The sequence below is a fragment of the Erinaceus europaeus genome, chromosome 15 (assembly GCF_950295315.1).
Source record: "Erinaceus europaeus chromosome 15, mEriEur2.1, whole genome shotgun sequence".
Classification (NCBI taxonomy): Eukaryota; Metazoa; Chordata; class Mammalia; order Eulipotyphla; family Erinaceidae; genus Erinaceus; species Erinaceus europaeus.
The window spans coordinates 71796398-71815002 of record NC_080176.1 but is presented as its reverse complement, the minus strand read 5'-3'; the positions used below and the strand labels follow the sequence as shown (position 1 = coordinate 71815002).

Genomic DNA, 18605 nt, shown 5'->3' with positions numbered 1-18605 from the left:
GTCTCTAGGAAAAATAAATAAAGCAAGAAAATTGAAACTCCATTTACTAAACATATTCTTTTCTTTTTTAATAATTTTTTACATTTATTTATTTATTTATTTTCCCTTTTGTTGCCCTTGTTGTTTATCGTTGTTGTTGTTATTGCTGTCATTGTTGTTGGATAGGACAGAGAGAAATGGAGAGAGGAGGGGAAGACAGAGAGGGGGAGAGAAAGATAGACACCTGCAGACCTGCTTCACCACCTGTGAAGCGACTCCCCTACAGGTGGGGAGCCAGGGGCTCGAACCGAGATCCTTATGCCGATCTTTGTGCTTTGCGCCACCTGCACTTAACCCGCTGAGCTACGCCCAACTCCCTTACTAAACATATTCTAAGCTGTTACTATGTTGCAGAACCAACCCATGCTATTTAGGAGATAATCACAAGAAAAAGCACTATACGGGGCTGGACATGTAGCATAATGGCTATGCAATAAGCCTTTCATGCCTGATACACCAAAGGCCCTGTGTTGAACCCCCAGCACCACCACAAGCCAGAGCTTATGTTCCACTCTATTCCATTGCTAGTGGGTATGCAAACTGGACAGCTCCCTTTAAAAGACTGTCTGAAGGCTCCTTAAATCAATAAGAATGGAATTATCTTATGATCCAGAAATACCACTCTTGTATGCATTTACCCAGAGACTATTTCAAAGGGACATATACAGCCCTATGTTCATAGCTGCATTATTCACAACAGCCAAAGAGTGGAAGCAGCCTCAATGCCCACTGACAGATCAATGACTAAAGAGGTTATGGGACACATAATCAATGTAATACTACTCTGCAATCAGAAGACAGTAATGTGTCCTTTGGGACAAAACGGATGGAAATGGAGATGATCATGCTTTTGTAAAATAAGAGATACCAGATTGTTTCACTCATGTATGGAACCCTGAGAACTGATACGCATGAACTTGGGGGAAAAAAAAGAAGAAAAAGAAGGAGGGGGGAGGGATAGAAGGGGAAGAAGAGGAAGAAAGAAAAGTGGAAGGGGAAGAAGGGGGAGGAGAAGAAGAAAGAAGAGCAAAAAAAAAAAACTGTTTCTAAGGCTTTGTGAGAACTATGGCAGTTATCATCTTTAGAAAGTGGTAGGGTATAGCAGAGGTAGATAGCATAATGGTTATGCAGAGTCTCTCATGCCTGAGGAGGCTCTGAAGTCCCAGGTTCAATCCCCTGCACCACCGTAAGCCAGAAAAAAATAAATAAGTAAAGAAAGTGGTAGGGTAGAGACACACAACTTTGCTGGTGGATGTTTTTTGGAACTGTACCTTCTAAGCATACAATCTTCTGACCCTCTAACAAAGAATAATAACTACAATAACAATAAAATAACAAGGGCAGCAAAAGGGGGGAAATCAAATTTAAAAAATTATTTGTTCACTGCTGACTGTAATTCCTCAATAAAGAAATTTTTTATTAAAAAAATGATTTTTTTCTCATCAACTTACACTACAGTTTTCCGGTGGGACAAGGAGCTGGGTGATCTCACCACCATGCACACAGAAGATATGCTTCATTTCTCCAGAAAATATGTCCCAGATTATGACGGAGAAATCTACCCCTCCAGATATCAGGTATCTCTGGTCATAACGTGGGGACACCTGATGAGGATACAGTAAACACGTGACTTTGTTCCGATGACCACGAAGTGTCCTGTGAGGTGGCCAACCTGTGAACAAGGGTTTGGATTTAAAATAAGAAAACAAAAGGCTTAACAAACATGAGTCATCAGAAGAGCTACAGAAGTCATCCTACAAAAAGTTTCTAGTGCTACCTTCTAGAACTTCCCTGTCTACCACAGCTGCTACCAGCCTTGAGACTGCTAAGCACTTGAAACATACATGAGCCCTCAAAGACCTAGCCTAAAAAAAATACATAAATGATCTCAATCTTTTTTCTATTGGCTACAAGTCGAAATGAAAATGGTTTTGCTATGTAATATCAAATAATAAATATTGTCAAATAGGCCAGATAGTGGCATACCTAGTAAAGGACACACATTACCATGTGAAAAGACCTGGGCTCAAGCATCCAGTCCCCACATGCACAAGTTGCAGGGGAGGGAATGCACAGTGAAGCATCTTTTTTTTTTTTTTTGCTTCCAGGGTTATCACTGGGAATCGGTGCCAGCACTATGAATCCATGGCTCCTAGTGGCTGTTTTCTCCTCTCCCTCCCCCACCCCACCCTGCCCATTATTCAATAGGACAGAGAGAAATTGAAAAGTGAAGGAGAGAGAAAGACCGACACCTGAGGACCTGCTTCACAGCTCATCAAGTGTCCCCCTTGCAGGTGGGGAACAGGGGCTCGAACATGGGTCCTTGCGCATAGTGCTTTAAGAGCTTAACTAGGTGCACCACCACCGGCCTCTCCCTCTTTCTGTCTCCCTCTGTCTCCTCCTTCCCTCTCAATTTCTTTTTTTTTTAATTTTTATTTATTTATTATTGGATAGAGACAGAGAGAAGTTGAGGACGGGTAGATAGAGAAGGAGAGAGACAGACAGACACCTGCACCATTACTTCACCACTCGTGAAGCTTTGCCCCTGCAGGTGGGGACAAGAGATTTGAACTTGGGTCCTTGTACACTGTAATGTATGTGTTTAACCAGGTGTGCCAGTGCCTGCTGCCCCCCCCCAATTTCTCTCTATCCTATCAAATAAAAGAAAGGGACGGTGGGGGGGGATGGCCACCAATAATGGTGGACTCATCATAAAGGCACAGAGCCCAAGTAACAACCCTAGTGGCAAAGAGAGAGAGAGAAGAAAAGAAGAAATAGTTAAAATTAACTATATCTGCTTTACATTTTTAATTTTTAATGGGAATTTCTGTTCCAAAAAGACTATCAGCATGCAGGATATAATATGGTTAAGAATTTAGTAAACTAGAGAGGTAACTAATAATAAATGGACCTCAACATACACTAAAGACATAAAACTACATACTTCACACACAGTATTAGGTGGTACTTATTCCGATAATTAGCTCCAAGCATTTTATTAACTGCACATTAAGCTCAGTTAGCTATAAGCACCCTGCCAACAACACTGATTGCCTTTGTTTAAAATGAGTGCAGACATGTGGCATCATCCTGAGAGTGTGTCCAGAGCACTTTGGACACTGGCAGGCCTTCAGCATACCTCTCCTGAGCATATGCTCCCCTTGGAGCAACTGCACTATGGCGGTCTGAGTGGCTGGGACAATGACGATGCTCCCGTCCTCTCGGCCACAGACAAGCCGGCCATGCGCTGGTATGTACACACTTGCGGTCACTTTCAGAGGCTCATTGCTACTGGAAATCACACTCAGTTGATCTATTATTCCAGCAGGACAAGGATTCAATTTATCAAATGCTTCTTGCAGACTGAGGGACATTGCCATTTCCAGCCCTGTGGAGACTTTGCCTTGTAGAAACAAAAGCATTTGTGCATGTTAGAAGAACAAGCATATTAAAATCAATGCATGTGGCTAAGCAGCATACCTGGGAGAGTGCATGCATAACCAAGCACAAGGACCCGGGTTCAGGCCCCTGTCGCCACCTGCACCGGGGGAACTTCAGAGTGGTGAAGCAGTGCTACAGGTGTCCCTCTTTCTTTTTCCCCTCTTTCACTTCACCTCTCTCTCTCTCAATTTCTCTTTGTCTCTATCAAAAAACAGAAACAAAAAGAAAAAAAAAAACTGGCCATCACTAGTAACAGAATTCATCATGCAGGTACTCAACACCAGTGACAATCCTTGAGGCAATAAACAAAATGATAATAGTAGTAGTAATAAAAAATGTGCTGATAGATAATACAGTACTATGCCAGAAATGAAAATTGCCATCAGCTATAATTCTAAGAAGAAAATTACATGTGAGCATTATAAAGTTCTTGTTTAGTATTTAGCTTGTTAAAAGAATTACAAGCAAACATGGTGCAAAGAACAAGGACCACCATAAGGATCCTGGTTCAAGCCCCTAGCTCCCCACCTGCAGGGGAGTCACTTAACAAGAAGTGAAGCGGGTCTGCAGGTGTCTGTCTTTCTCTCCCCCTCTCTGTCTTCCCCTCCTCTCTCCACTTCTCTCTGTCCTATCCAACAACGACATCAATAAGAATAACTACAACTGTGGTCCGGGAGGTGGCGCAGTGGCTAAGGCACTGGACTCTTAAGCATGAGGTCCCAAGTTCAATCCCCGGAAGCATATGTACCAGAGAGATGGCTGGTTCTTTCTCTCCTCCTAGCTTCTCATGAATAAATAAATAAATAATTTTTAAAAAATTTAAAAAATTAAAAAAGAATAACTACAACAATAAAACAACAAGGGCAACAAAAGGGAATAAATATTTTAAAAATTAAAAAAAAAAAAGGAATTACCTTCACCAGCTTCTGGTTCATCAGGTGTGTCTGATACATTCCAAATATTCAATCTTCCAGAAGAATCACCCTGAACTAAGAGTTTATGTGAGTACTCCTTGCCTCCATAGAAAAACCGAGTCACAGGAGGACAAATCAGCAACTGTCAGAAAAAATAAGGACATGGTTCAAATGTCTTTGGCTAGTTTTGTAAGTAAAAGATTTTAAGCTTGAACAGTTTTTAGATTCAGATATTAAGTATCTCGTCTCAGTAACAGAGTTATTAAAAAAAAAAAGTGTTTGTAGCAATAAGAACTCAACAATATTTAACTGAAGTTTTATAACCTTGTCACATATGTCAACTAATATCTATATCTACTATAACAGAAATATCCAAAGAAATAAAACATACCTATAACCTTTCTCTACAATTTATACTAATATTAGTTTTCTCTACATTACAAAAAAACTGACTCTTCCCCACAACAATATAACTGTTTGTTACTAAAAAGTTAACACAGGGATGGGGGTAGATAGCATAATGGCTATGCAAAGAGGCTCTCATGCCTGAGGCTCCAAATTCCCAGGTACAATCCCCTACACCACCATAAACCAGAGCTCAGTAGTGCTCTGTTTAAATAAAAAAGTTTTTTAAAATAAGTCTCAAATAATTAATACAATCCTAAATAAACCACTCTTCACCACAAACAAAGGTCTCTACTTAAGAGATCTAAAGGGAGAAATCACTAATTCCTGTTTTTTTCTCAGTCCTAATTAGTCATGAAGAACATCAGTAAAATTAAATATCCAAGGTTGTACAACTTGAGTATTCCATTTTTTTTTTCCCCTCCAGGGTTATTGCTGGGCTCGGTGCCTGCACCATGAATCCACCGCTCCTGGAGGCCATTTTTCCCCCTTTTTGTTGCCCTAGTTGTTGCAGCCTCATTGCGGTTATTATTGCCATTGTTGACATTGCTTTGTTGTTGGATAGGACAGAGAGAAATGGAGAGAGGAGGGGAAGACAGAGGGGGGAGAGAAAGACAGACACCTGCATACCTGCTTCACCACTCATGAAGCGACTCCACTGCAGGTGGGGAGCCGGGGCTCGAACCGGGATCCTTACGCCGGTCCCTGCACTTTGTGCCACCCGCGCTTAACCCACTGCGCCACCGCCCGACCCCCGAGTATTCCATTTTTAATTGGCATATTACTCAACAAATAGTATAACTGTTCACATAATCAATATGAGCCTAACCCCATACATCAGCTATGTAGCTATAAACTACAAAGAATATGCCAGAGGCTCCAAAGTCCCAGGTTCAATTCCCCGGACCAACATAAACCAGAGTTGAGCAGTGCTTTTGTAAAAAATAAATAAATAAATAAATAAATAAATAAATAAATAAATAAATAAATACAAATAAATAAGTAAACTACAAAAAGTAAAATATTCACTTAGTAAGATATTCACTTATAATATATACTTTCATTTCTAAAACATTTTTTTCACTTAAAATCTTGTACCTTCAATGACTTACTGGAAAATACTATACAGTGGTGAACTCCTAAAAGACAGTATTAATTGGGGCCAAGTGGTGGCACACCTGGTTGAGAGCACATGTTACAATGCACAAAAACCCAGGTTCAAGCCCCCAGTCCCCACCTACAGGGGGAATGCTTTGCAAGCAATAAAGCAGTGCTGCAGGTGTCTCTCTGTCCTCCTCTCTATCTCCCCCTTCCCTCTTGATTTTGGACTGTTTCTATCCAATAAAGATAATAAAAAAAGAAATAAGTAAGTGGGCAGGGGAGATAGCATAATGGTTATACAAACAGAGTCCTATGCCTGAGGCTAGCAGGTTGTCCAAGGTCCTGCACCACCATATGCCAGAGCTGAGAAGTGCTCTGGTAAACAAATAAATAAATAATAATAAATAAATAAGTTTTTTAAAGGACAACATTAATTCACAAGTATTTGACTGTTAAGAGACAGAACTTTATCCGGAAAAGAAGTAATAAGCAGACTTCAGCCCTCACAAGTATAATTAACAAATAACCCAACTATTATATTCGATATTAGTCCTTCTCTAAAAATCACTATGCTGTAGAAACTACATACATATTAAATAGAATCAAAGATTTGATTTTTCTTAAAATCTGAAAATTACCAAAGGTTTTAATTGATAAGAGGTTGCTTTCATATTTATAATATAGAATACAAAGACTGTGTAGTCTTTGAATACATGAGTATCTCATACCATATAATTCCTTAATTTTCATTTTAAACATATTGCATATCAGGGTTCTGATATCTAAAGGAATACACTATGTATTTACTTGGCTTGCTTGTATGTATGTTTTTTCTGCATAAGCATTATGCTATCTCTCCAGCCTTTATGTATGTTTTTTATAGAAGTTATTATCCTTCAATTATTATCCTTCATATCAGAGATATGAAACCCAAAACATAATAAAAGAAACTATTTTCAAAGCCAAAGATTTATCCTTTGGATTCAAAGAATTGCAACTAAAAGTCCATTACTAACCACTAACTGCTAAGGTTCAACTTTAACTTGATGTTAAGCAGGTTTTTAGAAATTAATAGTTTTTATTTTTATTGAGAAAATAAATGGCTTTTCCTTTCTACAGTCTACTTCAAATCACTCCATGGTACTGCAATGCTTTCTTTGTTCAAGTAGTTAATTGTCATTTACTAGCATCATTACATGATTAGCTTTGCCCTTCAAAAAGTACATGTAGCAATGTTTCTATTTGTGTGACAGTGGAAAATAAATTTAAATCGTCAGTATGGATTTTATCAAAGTAATTTCCACTGTGTAGTCAGCATGTGATCATTTTTATTCTCAGAGAAGGGTGACTGCTGTTTTAAAGGCAAATTATGTTTAAGATGAGCAGTTTTTTTTAATTCTCCTTATAACTGATGTTAAAATGTTTTACAACATCTAAAGCACAGTCTTGAATTGTACTGCATCTTTCAAATGTTGTTACCAAGTTACCAATAGGCATAGCTGCAAAATTTTTCTGGGGCCAGTTGGTGATGCACCTGATTGAGCACACACACTACAGCACTCAAGGACCTGAGTTCAAGAGCCTGGCCCCGACCTGCAGGGTGGAAGCTTCACAAACACAGAAACAGTGCTGCAAGTGTCTCTTCCACTCTACCTTCCAGTCCCCTCTCAGGCTCTCTTTGTCACTATCCAAAGTTATTTTTTAAAAATATGCACAGATTTTTAGGGGGCTGGGTGGTGGTGCACCTGGTAGAGTGCATATGTTACAATGCTCAAGGATCCAGGTTCAAGCCCCCAGAACCCATCTGCAGAGGAAAAGCTTCATGAGTAGTGAAGCAGGGCTACAGGTGTCTCTCTTTCTCTCTCCCTCTCTATCACCCCCTTCCCTCTTGATTTCTGGCTGTCTCTATCCAATAAATAAATAAATATAAAAATTTTAAAAAGATACACAGATTTTTTTTTAAATGTTCAATGTAACTATCAATTTAAAATGATACCTGAAGAACTTTACCTCTTTATCTGTTCGATCCAAGAGGCGATGTTGCACAGGAGGTATGAGGTTTTCAACTGCTTTTCCCACATCACTGCGGAATGAACCACTAGCTGGAAGGCAACTGAAAACAAAGTAAAATAAAATAATTAAGAAAACTACAACATCCAACGGAAATGCTGAAATTAAATATTTTAGCATACAAAGCAATGAGAGTTTTCTTGACAGTGAAAAAAAAAAATGTGAGTTTCTACATTATAGTTACCTTGGGGACTGAGTGGAGGCACATAAGGGTGAACACACACATTACCATGTACAAGACCAGGGTTCAATCCCTTGCTGCCCACTAGAGGTGCAGCTGCTCTGCAGTTAGCTGTTTCTCTCCCCTTCCCTAACTCCTTCCAATCAAATAATAAAGGAAGGGAGGGAGGAAGGAAGATGGACACTGGGAGTGGTGGATACATAGTGCAGACTCTAAGCCCCAGCAGTAACCCTGGTGGCAAATAATAATAATCAGAAAGAAATAAAAAATAATTTAACAAAAGTCATTAACTGTAATCATGTTATTGAAATATATTACTTCAAATAAAAATCCACCAAATTGTTGCACTTAGATGCTATACTGGGATTGCAAATCTAATTTAAGAAGATCTGTGTGGTCTGGGAGGTGGTACAATAGATAAAGCATTGTACTCTGAAGCATGAGGTCCCAAGTTCAATCCCCAGCAGTACATGTACCAAAGTGATGCTCTGTTTTTTTCTTTTTTTCTTTTTTTCTCTTCCTATCTATCTTATCTATAGGATTGTTTCCCTAAATTAAATATGTACAAACTTCACTTTTGTACTTTCAGGTTTTAACCCAAATTTGGATCCTTTGCTTTTTACTGAGACCCTGACTTAGTAATTACTGAATACCTGGCAGGGAGCTTGTAAATATAACTTTGCCCACTTTCAGTCCAAATGATCACTTTGTCTGCTGACACAAAGTCACCTCCGGTCCATGTCTGCCCGTTCTCACTAGGACCCGAACACAACAGGGAATAGTCCCCAGCATCAAACACCTAGAGGGAGTAAGAAATTCACAAGTCACTCTTTGCTGGTGTCCTTTAATTAAAATACAGTGTTACTTGAGCTTAAGAGGAGGAAAAGAAAATATCTGGAAATAAATTTAATAAATTCAGGCCTTTAGAGCTGGCTACTTCAGTGAAAGACACCTTGTCAGTGAGTGGAAAGAATGGGACATGCCCTCAGTCACACTCCCAGAGTCCCAGAGTCAGAGTGATGCCATGGTTCTCCCTCACACCTGTGCAGCAATGCTTAGTCCTTCTCCTCTAGAGGGAGGAGGCTTCTTCAAAGGGTGAGGAGGAACCAACCTACCGAATGCTGCAGACAACTCCTTTTCATTTCTATGTCCAGTGATAACGTCTAGTAATAGACAGTGGCATCAGGACAATTCTGTATTAACAGCGCAATTACCTTACTTTATGCCATAGATGTTTAAGGTAAATAGGAAGCTAATATTGTTTTTATTACTTAATAGTTCTCACATATAAAACTCACATCCCTAAAATTCCATCAGTAACACAGGCTTCTGACACCTGACATTTTGTAAGGCACAAGAAAATGTACAAAGTGCCTACACCATCAACTCTCATAAGACTTTTAGAATCACTGCAAGATGCAGGGAGGAACTTTCTCCACTTCACAGACAGGAAACTGATACAAATAAGGGTGACATCACCTCCTCAGGCTACTTGTCTACTAAGGGACAGAGCTCAGACAACAAATGCAATTCTTATCATTTCTACTGGAATTTTTCTAATACTTCCAATATTTAATATTTAATAAAAGCTCATATATTGCTTAAAAAAAATCCCCAGAATAAGTTATTTAATGTACTGAAATTTTTATTTTGCTTTCTTCTTTCTTTTTATTTTTTTAAATTTTATTTATTATTGGATAGACATAGAGAAGTTGAGAGGGGAGGGGAACATAGAGAGGGAGAGAGACAGAGAAACACCTGCAGCCCTACTTCGCCATTCGTGAAGCTCTCCCCCTGCATGTGGCTTGAACTTGGGTCCTTGTACACTGCAGTGTGTGCACTTAACCAGGTGCACCACCAACTAGCCCTCTATTTTGCTTTTTCTTTAGAGAAAACATAGAAAAAGTAGTGACAATGGAACAAATCATCAATGAATTCATAATGATTTGCTGTAATAGTCATCAGCATATAACATTAGCAGTATAAAAAAATCAAGTCTGAGAAAGAATAAGAAAAAGAAATCAAGGGGAGTCGGGCGGTAGCGCAGCGGGTTAAGCACATGTGGCGCAAAGCACAAGGACTGGTTAGAATCCCAGTTTGAGGCCCCGGCTCCCCACCTGCAGAGGAGTCGCTTCACAGGTGGTGAAGCAGGTCTGCAGGCATCTCTCTGTCTCTCTTGCTCTCTACTTCCCCCTTCTCTCAATTTCTCTCTGTCTCTATCCAATGACAAATAAACAGATTTAAAAAATTTTAAAAAGAAAAAGAAACCAGTCCTACGCTGTTAAATATTAAAGCAAATTACGAAGCAATAGTAAATACAGTATTAATGCAAAAAAAAAAAAAAAAAGACAAATCGAACTAGGAGTAGATTATAGTGATATAAGAATGTAGTATATTATGAAGGAACAATAGCAAAATATTTTTTCAATAAATTATGTAAGGAACAGGGGGAATAAATCCATCTGGAAAAAAAAATAAAATTGAATCAATACCTCACAACTTGCACAAAATGAATTCCAGATTAAAGGTTTAAAGGAATCTTCCCATGGACACAGAAAAATGAAAACAAAAGTAAAGAAATGGTACTACATGAAACTAGAAAGCTCTGCACATTGAAAGCAAACCATGTATGGCTAAGCAGGCACCCTGTAAGTGGGAGAAGATATTTGCACATTACACATCTGACAAGCAGCGAAAATCAAACATCTATTAAAAAAAAAAAAAACTAGTACTGCACAACAAAAGGAAAAATAATAAAAGGACAATAAAGTGGTGGGCCAAAAAAATTAAATACGAGATACATAGAGGCACGCATGGCGAGCACACACATAACCACACACAAGGACCGGGGTTCAAGTCCCCACTCCCCACCTGCCGGGGGAATGCTTCATGAGTGGTGAAGCAGGTCGACAGGTGTCTGTATTTCTCTTCCCCCATCTCTCTTTTTTAAATTATTTATTTATTTATTAATGAGAGAAATAGGAGGAGAGATAAAGAGCCAGGCATCACTCTGGTACATGTGCTGCTTGGGATTAAACTCGGGACCTCATGCTTGAGAGTCCAATGCTTTCTCCACTGCACCATCTCCCGGACCACTCTCTTTCCACCTCTATCCCCCTTCACTTCTTGATTTCTACCTGTCATAGAAAATAAAATAGAAACAAAACAAAGGCAAAACAAAACAAAACAAACTGCCTTCAGAAGCAGTGCATTAGTCATGCAAGCACCAAGTCCCAGCAACGGCCCTGATGGCAAAATAAATAAAAGAAAAAAAAGAAAAGAATACACATGGCCCACAAGCATACAAAGAAAGGCACTTATCATTAGAGAAATGCAAAATATAACTCCACTGAGATTCCACCTTCCACCTCTGAGAATGTCCTACGTCTATAACACAGGGAACGACTGGTGCTGGCGCAGCTGGGCAGCAAAGGGGACTCTGTTACATCGATGGCAACCAAACTAAGTGCAGCCCCTTTGGGAGACTGCAGGAGAAACTTTAGGCAAATAAAAATGAGACCACCTTATGATCCAGCAATACCGCTCTGAAGCATTTATCCAGAGGACATGCTAACACTGTTGTGAAGGGACACATGCACCCTATGTTTATAGCTGTATTATTCACAGTAGCCAAAGAGTGGAAGCAGCCTAAAGGCACACTGGCAAATGACTAGATAAAAAAGTTATGGGATACTACTCTACAATTAAAAAGATGTTATTGTGTCCTTTGGGACAAAATGGATGGATCTAGAGGCAATTGTGCTTATCAAAATAAATAAAAAGATAAAAAGATGAAGAAAGATAACTACCAGCTGGTTTCGCTCATATGTGAAGTCTACAGAACTGAAATCCATGAACTTGAAAAAAGGAAAAGCAAAAGTAAACAAACTGTGTCTAAGACTTGTGAGAACTATGATGTTTATGGGAGTTGAAAAGGTGGGAACACAGAACTTTGGTGGTGGGCAATCTTACAATTTTGTAACCCACTACTAATAAAAAAATTAAAATGAAAAGATTAAATACTAGACATGTTCACTATCAAATGTGTACATTGTTACTATTTTTTTTCTTACTCTCTGGGCTTTCTTTTCACTGTTCATGTAAGAAGTTAAGCAGAGGTCACTCCCACATGATCACTGATATGCTCATAGTAAACACATACGGAATTGTGATTAGATACTGACTACCAAAAGAAGGGGAGTGTGTTCTCCAATGCTTCACTTTCATTTCTATTTTTGTGTGTTTTGCAGTTAAGAAGTTGGACCCATTATGACTTGACAGAACAAACTGCTCGTTTTTCTAATTGTAAACTTAGATGCTGAACCAAAGCAATGTTAGGATTGATTCCCAGGATCCCTACATTGCGCGTGCACGCGCGCGCGCACACACACATTCTAAAAGGTTATGTGCATAAGTCCTCTCCTTGAGTGCTGATGAGATCTTACTTCCAGAATTAGGTAGGTCTTGGCTATACTGCCCCACCCTCAAGCCCACCCCCAGTTTTTTTACTCCTAGGGAAAACAATTTCCAAGTTGTTGGTAGCCAGTGAAGTGGTCTAAATGACAAGGAATGAACATCTCCAGCCTATCAGTAGGACATGCAGCTTCTTACTTGTCGAGTTATCTTACCCTCCAATATTTGGAGCACACAACCAAAAGGGATCTTTGTGTAAATGAACAAAAAGAGATGCTTTGGCAATTCTGACAATAAATTGGTTTGGACTCCTCCTCAAATATTGGCTCAGTATCCTGAAAAGAGAAAAGAAATTGTAAAATTTAAGTACCAACTTGAACGTCAGCTAAAATCATCACACAATGACAAAGAAAGCAAAATGAAATAAAGGCATCCCTTGATAAATTCATCATTTTGACCCTCATAAGAGAAACAAGGTAGTAAGAAGCAACACAACACAGTATAAAAACATCTTGGCAGGACAGGGGTAGATAGCATAATGGTTATGCAAAGAGACTTTCATGCCTGAGGCTCCAAAGTCCCAGGTTCAATCCCCTGCACCACTATATGCCAGAGCTGAGCAGTACTCTGGAAAAAAATAAAACAAAATACTAATTATTCAAAATGTCATGTCTCTGGCAAAGAGCAGATAATAAATATTAGAGTAAGTCCTAGTTTGTGTAGCTACATGTACGTCTAGGCAAAAAAACAAAGCAAAAACACCTCATCGGGCTTGCCTCAATGATGTGTCATAACAAAGTTATGAGCACAAACTAGGTTCATGCCAGGTCCTCATCTCACCAGAGATCTCTCTCTACCTGAAAAACTTTTTTTTTTTCTTTCTGACACAAAGCAATTAAGAAAAAGAAGTAGAGTTGGTGTATTGCACCAAAGTAAAAGACTCTGGGGTGGGGGTTGGGGGGAAGTACAATTCCTGAAAGAAGATGACAGAGGACCTAGTGGGGGTTGTATTATTATGTGGAAAACTGAGAAATGTTATGCATATACAAACTACTGTATTTACTGTCGTCTGTAAAACATTAATCTCCCAATAAAGAAATTTTAAAAAATTAACAAGAAATTTAATCCAAAGTAGCAAGACAATGAAAAATTTTTTCTATACTTTTTGTAGGAGTTAGTTTTGTTTCTTTCAAGAAAACTACCTTTTAACTTTTTAAAATATTTACTTATTTCCTTTTGCGGCCCTTGTTGTTTTATTTTTGTAGTTATTATTGATGTTGCTATCGTTGGATAGGACAGAGAGAAATCGAGAGAGGAGGGGAAGACAGAAGAGGAGAGAAAGATAGACACCTGCAGACCCGCTTCACCGCCTGTGAAGCGACTCCCCTGCAGGTGGGGAGCCGGGGCTCAAAACGGGCTCCTTATGCTGGTCCTTGTGCTTGGCACCACGTGTACCTTTTAACTTTTAACTTATAAGAAGTTGAAGAAGACTCCACCTCTTCTATATTTCTCTAGTTCATATGCTGGGCCATATGTTTCTCTACTTCATATCCTAGACAGAGCAGATGTTTGCCATCAAAAGTGAAAAAAAACCACTTTCAGATACACTGCACCAAGTGCTTTTCTACACTGTCATCAAAATGAGTAAAAAAAAAAGAAATCACGTTTTCATACCCTTTAAGAAAAAGAGGAAGGGCACGTCATCATTAAAACTCAAGACTCCATAAAAAGACCTGAAAAACCATGTCCAGGCTCTTTTGTCTCACCTGCGTGTCACTTGTTTCAGAGGTGACAATCCACACCTTCAGGATGCCGGTGACTGAGAGCGCCACCACAGTGTCCTCTAGGCCAGAAGAAGAGTTCAAGGTTACAACATGAGAGACTTTCTTTCTCAACAGTAACACAGCACACTTTAGTACAAGTAAGTAGCATGTTCTTAAATTATCATTAAAAACAAAATTCTATGGGAGTCAGGCTGTAGCACAGCGGGCTAAGCGCACGCAGTATGAAGCGCAAGGACTGGCCTAAGGATCCGGGTTAGAGCCCCTGGCTCCCCACCTGCATGGGAGTCGCTTCATTGGTGGTGAAGCAGGTCTGCAGGTGTCTTTCTCTCCCCCCTCTGTCTTCCCCTCCTCTCTCCATTTCTCTCTGTTCTATCCAACATCGACGACATCAATAACAACAATAACTACAACAAGAAAATAAGGGCAACAAAAGGGAATAAATAAATATTTTAAAAATAAAATAAAATTATATATTCTGTGAAATAACAGGAGACCAGATATGAACCATGAGTTAGCAGAGAGGACCAAAAATTTGGAGTTTAAAAGAAAGTTGTTGCTAGCTCTTGAACTCAAATATTTCTAGTCAACAAGTTTTCACTTGTTCAAAATGTTCTACATTACTTTCCTAACACCTAAAATTCCCAAATCAACAGCAATGCAACAGGATACCATGAATGAGCACACCATATTTCCAAGGCATACTCTGCCTGTCTTAGACACTTTATATAGCACGTTGCAGCCTCTATAGATTGTGAACAGGAAAAAGAGCTGGTGCAACCCCTGAATTCACAAGCTCTGAGTATGGGAGAAGTCTCAGTATTCGAGGTTAAAGAAGAGAAAAATCAGAAAGTAATATGGCACAACTACTAGGTGGCTTTATTCATATGTGAAATACAATGAACTGACACACTTGAACGTAGAAAAGAGAAAAAAAAAAAGTGCCCAAACTTTGTCTCTAAGATTTTGGCATAACTATGATAGTTATAGGGTGGGGGGTTTACCATAAAACTTTTGGTGGTAAAACTATGCCCCTACAATCTTGTTAAACACTATTAAATCTCATATACATACACACATATACACACATTCTTTTTATCATATATAATACCTTAGGGTTCTTTGATGTTTGTATTTAAGTATTTTTATTGCTATACATTTTATCTGTCGCCAAATGACCTGCCTTTCTCTGACAGACAACTACTGGATGGTTTCACTCATATGTGCAATATAAAACACTGAAACATATGATCTCATGATCTCAGTATAAAAAAAAAAGTAGTCAAACTGTTCTTAAGATTCTATAAAAACCCTGGGAGGTATGGAGGTAAGGAATGTCACAGAACTGTGGTGGTGGGTGCAGTATAGAATTATACCCCTGTAATCTTATGATCTTGCATAATATTATTGAATTGCTATAAAAAAAAAAGTATGGTTCTTCTTACCATGCCTCCAAGAGGTAAAAGCAGTCTTGTTCCAATTCAGAAAATGACCCACATGCTCTAAGATTGCCAAGTACAAGTGGCCTAGCACATGAATTAGACTAAATCTAACACGAAATTTTAATTCAGTACAGAAATCCTTTATGAAAGTAGAGACAGGACTGGGGAGACAGCATAACGGTTATGCAAAACTTTTCAAGCTTGAAGCTCTGAGATCCCAGGTTCAATCCCCAGCACCACCAAAGGCCGGAAATGAACAGTGTTCTGGTCTTTCTCTCTCACGTCATATTTCCCTCTATCTAATTTCTCATTAAAATATTTTTTTTAAATCTCCAAAGCTAATGTTTTTAAAGCAAGGACTGCAAAAGCTGAATAAGGGCAAGAGACTGGCATACTTTAATGATGACTCTTCAGTCACTATGAGGCCACCCTATCAGCTGGGGCCCTCCCTAATCGGGTAGTCCTGAGATTCCGAAACAGACATGATGGGCCTAGACCTCAAATAAATCCCTCTCTCCATTGTTACCAGTCATCTCTATCAGGAACAACAAAATGGACCCCTTTGGGGCCCCCCCATAGGACCTTGCCCTCAACTTTGATCAACAACAGTAAAGAATGTTCCATCCTCTGGGGAGCCAGGAAGTGGCACAGCGGGTTAAGAGCAGGTGGCACAAAGCACAAGGACCAGCGTAAGGATCCCAGTTCGAGCCCCCAGCTCCCCACCTGCAGGGGAGTCGGTGAAGCAGGTCTGCAGGTGTCTGTCTTTCTCTCCCCATCTGTCTTCCCCTCCTCTCTTCATTTCTCTCTGTCCTATCCAACAAGAATGACATCAATAACAACAATAACTACAATAATAAAAAACAAGGGCAATAAAAGGAAATAAATATTTTTTAAAAAAAAGAATGTTCCATCCTCTGAAGGGAGGATGGACAACATACTCTATGCTACACCTGATGAAGATGGGTCGATACTGGGGCAGCTTGGAATGTTCCTACTCATGACCACAGAATGTGAGCTCAGATCTACAGGGTTGCAGAGGTCACATAGGCTCCTAAGCTGAATATGGGCCCCAAATAAATCAAATCGATGGGGTTTACAGTCAACAATATTTATACACCTTTCCCATATTAGGGAGCTACTCTCTTCCCTCATCCAGCTTTCTGTTCCTTTTCCAGCCATGACAACATCTCCCCAGACAATAATTTGAATCCACCTGCATATCAGATTTCAGGCTCAGGGGAAAAAAAAAAAAAACTAGTATAGCCACAGGCCCTTTAGAATGTAACTAAAATATGCCTACTAGCTATCTACAAAATGGAGGACCCCCCCCCCAACTCTTCATCTGCATTATTCCAGCCTTTAGGTCCATGATTGTTAAACAATTTGTTTGACTTTGTATGTTAACTCTTTTTTCAGCCACCAGGTTCCAGATGCTAGCAGGATGCTGACCAGACTTCCCTGGACAGACAACCCCACCAATGTGTCCTGGAGCTCTGATTCCCCAGATCCCCACCCTACTAGGTAGAGAGGCAGGCTGGGAGTATGGATTGACCTGCCAATGCCCATGTTCAGCAGGGCAGCAATTACAGAAGCCAGACCTTCCACCTTCTGCATCCCACAATGACCTTGGATCCATACTCCCAGAAGGATAAAGAATAGGAAAGCTATCAGGGGAGGGGAGGGGATACAGAGATCTGCTGGTGGAAATTGTGTGGAGTTGAACCCCTCTTATACTATGGTTTTGTCAATGTTTCCTTTTTATAAATAAAAATAATAATAATAAAAGAAAAAATCTTCTATCTTTAAAAAAAGAAGGTAGAGACAATAAATTGTTTTTGAAAAGCTATTTATTAAATAGGATATAACCAAATATTTTAATATAATAATTTCAGTAAACCCAATATTGTTAGGGGGCTCAAATTCCTAAAGGGTCCCAAACACTGACCTTGTGTCCGGTGAGATTGAATAATACTCATGGAGCTAATCCAGTCAGGCGATATCTTTGATACCAAGGAGTACAACACCTCAAGGCTGGTGGCATCCACAACGAGGATTTCAGGATAATGGCCATGGCATAAAAGCCTTCCTTCTCGGTGATTTCCAACAGAGAACTGGTAGAACTATAACAAGAGGAATGTGTAAGCATTCTCCTACAGTTAAGATGTTTGATTTTTACGCATTTGTCAAGTTTATCATGATCTCTTCCTAAATGTTTAATTTATTCAGTAGCAGTCTCAAGCATATGTCATGTGGCACACATTCTTTGTGGTAAACTGGTGTTTCACTGTACAAATAATATTACTTTCTTAACAACTTATACATGGTTTTTGAACTATTTGAGAGTAGAAGTCATGATAAGTCCTTTTAATCCTTTTGTATAACCTAAAAAAGGACTTCTGAATGAAACAATAAAATATGTGAGCTTAGCACAGCGGATAAAGCACTGGACTCTCAAGCATGGGGTCTTGAGTCTGATCCTCTGAAGCACATATACCAAAGTGATGTCTGGTTCTTTCTCTCCTCCTATTTTTATGATTAATAAATGAAATTTTTTATTTATTTCCTTTTGTTGCCCTAATAAATGCAATCTTAAAAATAAAATGAAATATATGAGAGAGATCATCTCCGCATACAATTCAAACAAGGTCCCCACCTGCAGAAGGAAAGCTTGATGAGTGGTGAAGCACTGCTGCAGGTGTCTCTCTGTCTCTCTCCCTCTCTATCTCCTCCTTCCCTCTCAATTTCTGGCTGTCTCTATCCAATAAATAAATAAAGATAATTAAAAAAAAACAAACAGGTGCATGTCACTAGTCACCAC

At 39.3% G+C, this 18605-nt stretch overlaps 1 protein-coding gene across 4 annotated transcripts in view; it reads right to left on the bottom strand.

Moving 5' to 3' along the window:
- Nucleotides 1-18605, bottom strand: part of WDR7 (WD repeat domain 7) — a 421542-nt gene that overhangs the window by 361344 nt on the left and 41593 nt on the right. For all 4 annotated transcript variants that reach the window (XM_060173931.1, XM_060173933.1, XM_060173934.1 and 1 more), the window contains exons 5-12: nt 17733-17907; nt 14331-14407; nt 12780-12899; nt 8805-8950; nt 7911-8013; nt 4395-4536; nt 3179-3442; nt 1491-1711 (exon numbers count right to left, since the gene is read on the bottom strand). In XM_060173931.1, the coding sequence (XP_060029914.1) occupies nt 1491-1711; nt 3179-3442; nt 4395-4536; nt 7911-8013; nt 8805-8950; nt 12780-12899; nt 14331-14407; nt 17733-17907 (1248 nt within the window). The remainder of the gene's footprint in view (nt 1-1490; nt 1712-3178; nt 3443-4394; nt 4537-7910; nt 8014-8804; nt 8951-12779; nt 12900-14330; nt 14408-17732; nt 17908-18605) is intronic.